General features: G+C 40.6%; 1 protein-coding gene across 1 annotated transcript; it reads left to right on the forward strand.

Annotated features, from left to right (window-relative positions):
- The first annotated feature begins 345 nt into the window (after positions 1-345).
- On the forward strand, positions 346-1,729 carry ptrhd1 (peptidyl-tRNA hydrolase domain containing 1). Its single transcript, XM_044168932.1, has 2 exons — positions 346-598; positions 1,363-1,729. Exons 1-2 carry the CDS (start codon positions 389-391, stop codon positions 1,531-1,533), a joined length of 381 nt encoding a protein of 126 aa, XP_044024867.1. The 5' UTR covers positions 346-388; the 3' UTR covers positions 1,534-1,729.
- The last annotated feature ends 389 nt before the right edge of the window (positions 1,730-2,118 follow it).

A 2,118-nucleotide genomic window follows, 5' to 3' on the forward strand; every position in this document is an offset into this window, starting at 1 on the left:
GCTGTTTAAACTACAAAGACATTTTAAAAAGTAAGTTACCTTTATGGGCACACATCTTGTAAACTATTTTGGGAGGGGAGATAATGGGCTGAAAGAGGGGGCTATAACAAACCCACATCATACAGTATATACAACAGGCCCTCCCTTCATTTCCTAAACGTTTTAACAGAATATAGACACACAATTCATTTGTTGAAAGTTTCTTTTGTTTGAAATTAAGAATAGAGATTGTTCCCTTGCTGGTACCACAAGTAGGCCGACTGTATGTTTAACCATGAAGTTTTACCGGTAGAGGGCAGTAACGTTGTAATATCGTTTAATGATAAACTACACAGCGGATGAACCGGAAAATAAACAAACCCTGAATCCGTTTCTGTACAGGCTGAAAATGGCAGCCACGGGAGCCGGGTCTCCTAGCCGGTTAGTCCAGTATGTTGTTGTCCGGTCGGATCTGGTTCACAAGCTGTCTTGGCCCCTGGGAGCCGTTATAACTCAGGCCTGTCATGCTGCCACCGCTGCCATTCACCTTCATTACGGAGACCCGGACACACAGCAGTACCTGGCAGAGCTGGACGCCATGCATAAAGTGGTGCTTGGGGTAAGCGCGGCACGTCACGCCAGACTCCATTCAAATATTCGTCAGTTTAGTGCTGCATGGTTTGTCAACATATGTACAGAGGTTATATCGTTTATCACAATTTATGCAATAACAAAATAAAAGCTGTTCGGGTTAGTGGTATTATTCGGCAGCATAAATTTTCTTTATATTGTCATTTTTAAACGGTTTGCACGAGCTACCACTGTGTTTAGCTAACTTGGCTATCATAGGTGAAGCGATTTTAAAAGTCCTTTACTAATTAGAAAAGTTCTGTCTGGTGGGTAAGCTCAGTGCCGAATTTAAAAGTGACTCCTTAAGAGTATAAAATGGTCATGATTGGTTTTCCAGCTGGTAAAAATATGTATTGACAAGCAAATAAATTATTAAACGACGGAATTTCGAATGGAGTATGGTATTTCTCCATACAAGCTTTACGTCAGTAGTCTAACTTTAATGTTAGAGCAACTAGATAATAACATGATGAAACTCCCTCTTCAATAGATTCCAGCCAAATAGGACATTTCAACATGATGCAATTCAATAAAAACTTGAATCAGAAAACGTGTATAAATACATGCTGCATTCAGAGGTTTTAATTTCACCGCAGCATGTGGTTTGGACAGGTTTACAGTTCAGCACTAAATCAACAACAAATATTTGTTTTCTCACATGGAGCACTGGAGTGAAATGTGAAGTAATGGGGATCTGTGGTCCAGTCTTTAACAGCCTGGCTGACTGTACTTGTGTTTATTTTTTCTCTCCAGGCTCCAGACGAGGCCGCCCTCTCCGGTCTATCAGAGAATCTAACACAGGCCGGTGTGGCCCACAAGCTTTGGATTGAACAACCAGAGGACATCCCCACCTGCTTGGCCCTGAAGCCATATCCAAAAGAGACTGTCCAGCCGCTGCTGCGCAAGTTCAAACTCTTCAAATGACGGCCTTGACAGACATCATCCATCTATGAACTCTACAGTGCATGTCCGCAGAGAGGAAGCCTCACAGGCATTTCAGTATCTAATTTCATCTATAAAAGGAGGACACCTGAAAGTTGTGCTCTTACTGAGGGCGCCACAGCATTTGTCAGGGCATCCAAACACCTGTAACTTCCCAGATTAAAGTTGAGAAACATGACGTTCTTTTGTGGTTTACTGGTGGTACAAAACCCCACAAACGTAGCATTTGTTTTGCGATTGTGATATTTTATTTTAATATAGCTAGATACAAAAGTAGATCATTCATATTTCCACAGTATGTTAACATATATACTTTCAATAATAAAAAAGCTGGACCATGTGTTCTGCATGGCACCAGCTACCGGTATTAAAGTTTCTAAAGGTCTGACTCGTCAAAAAGTAGTTTTTGCAATGTTTGAGTGGTCTAACCTAATCTGTTGTTAACGTATACAGTAAATAAATCATCCCTGTTTAATACATTGTACTTAAAATGTATGTTATAACGTTGCCAATCCTTAATTTATGGATGGAAAAATATCTGCTTTGACATCTTTGGCTGTGGCATGA

Source organism: Siniperca chuatsi, linkage group LG16 (assembly GCF_020085105.1).
Source record: "Siniperca chuatsi isolate FFG_IHB_CAS linkage group LG16, ASM2008510v1, whole genome shotgun sequence".
Classification (NCBI taxonomy): Eukaryota; Metazoa; Chordata; class Actinopteri; order Centrarchiformes; family Sinipercidae; genus Siniperca; species Siniperca chuatsi.

What these genes read in the sequence shown, in the direction of transcription:
- ptrhd1 (XM_044168932.1), top strand. Translation starts at nt 389, where the DNA reads ATGGCAGCCACGGGAGCCGGGTCTCCTAGCCGGTTAGTCCAGTATGTT. An exon ending in TGCATAAAGTGGTGCTTGGG is followed by an intron (nt 599 to 1,362) that starts GTAAGCGCGGCA and finishes TTTTCTCTCCAG; the next exon opens with GCTCCAGACGAGGCCGCCCT.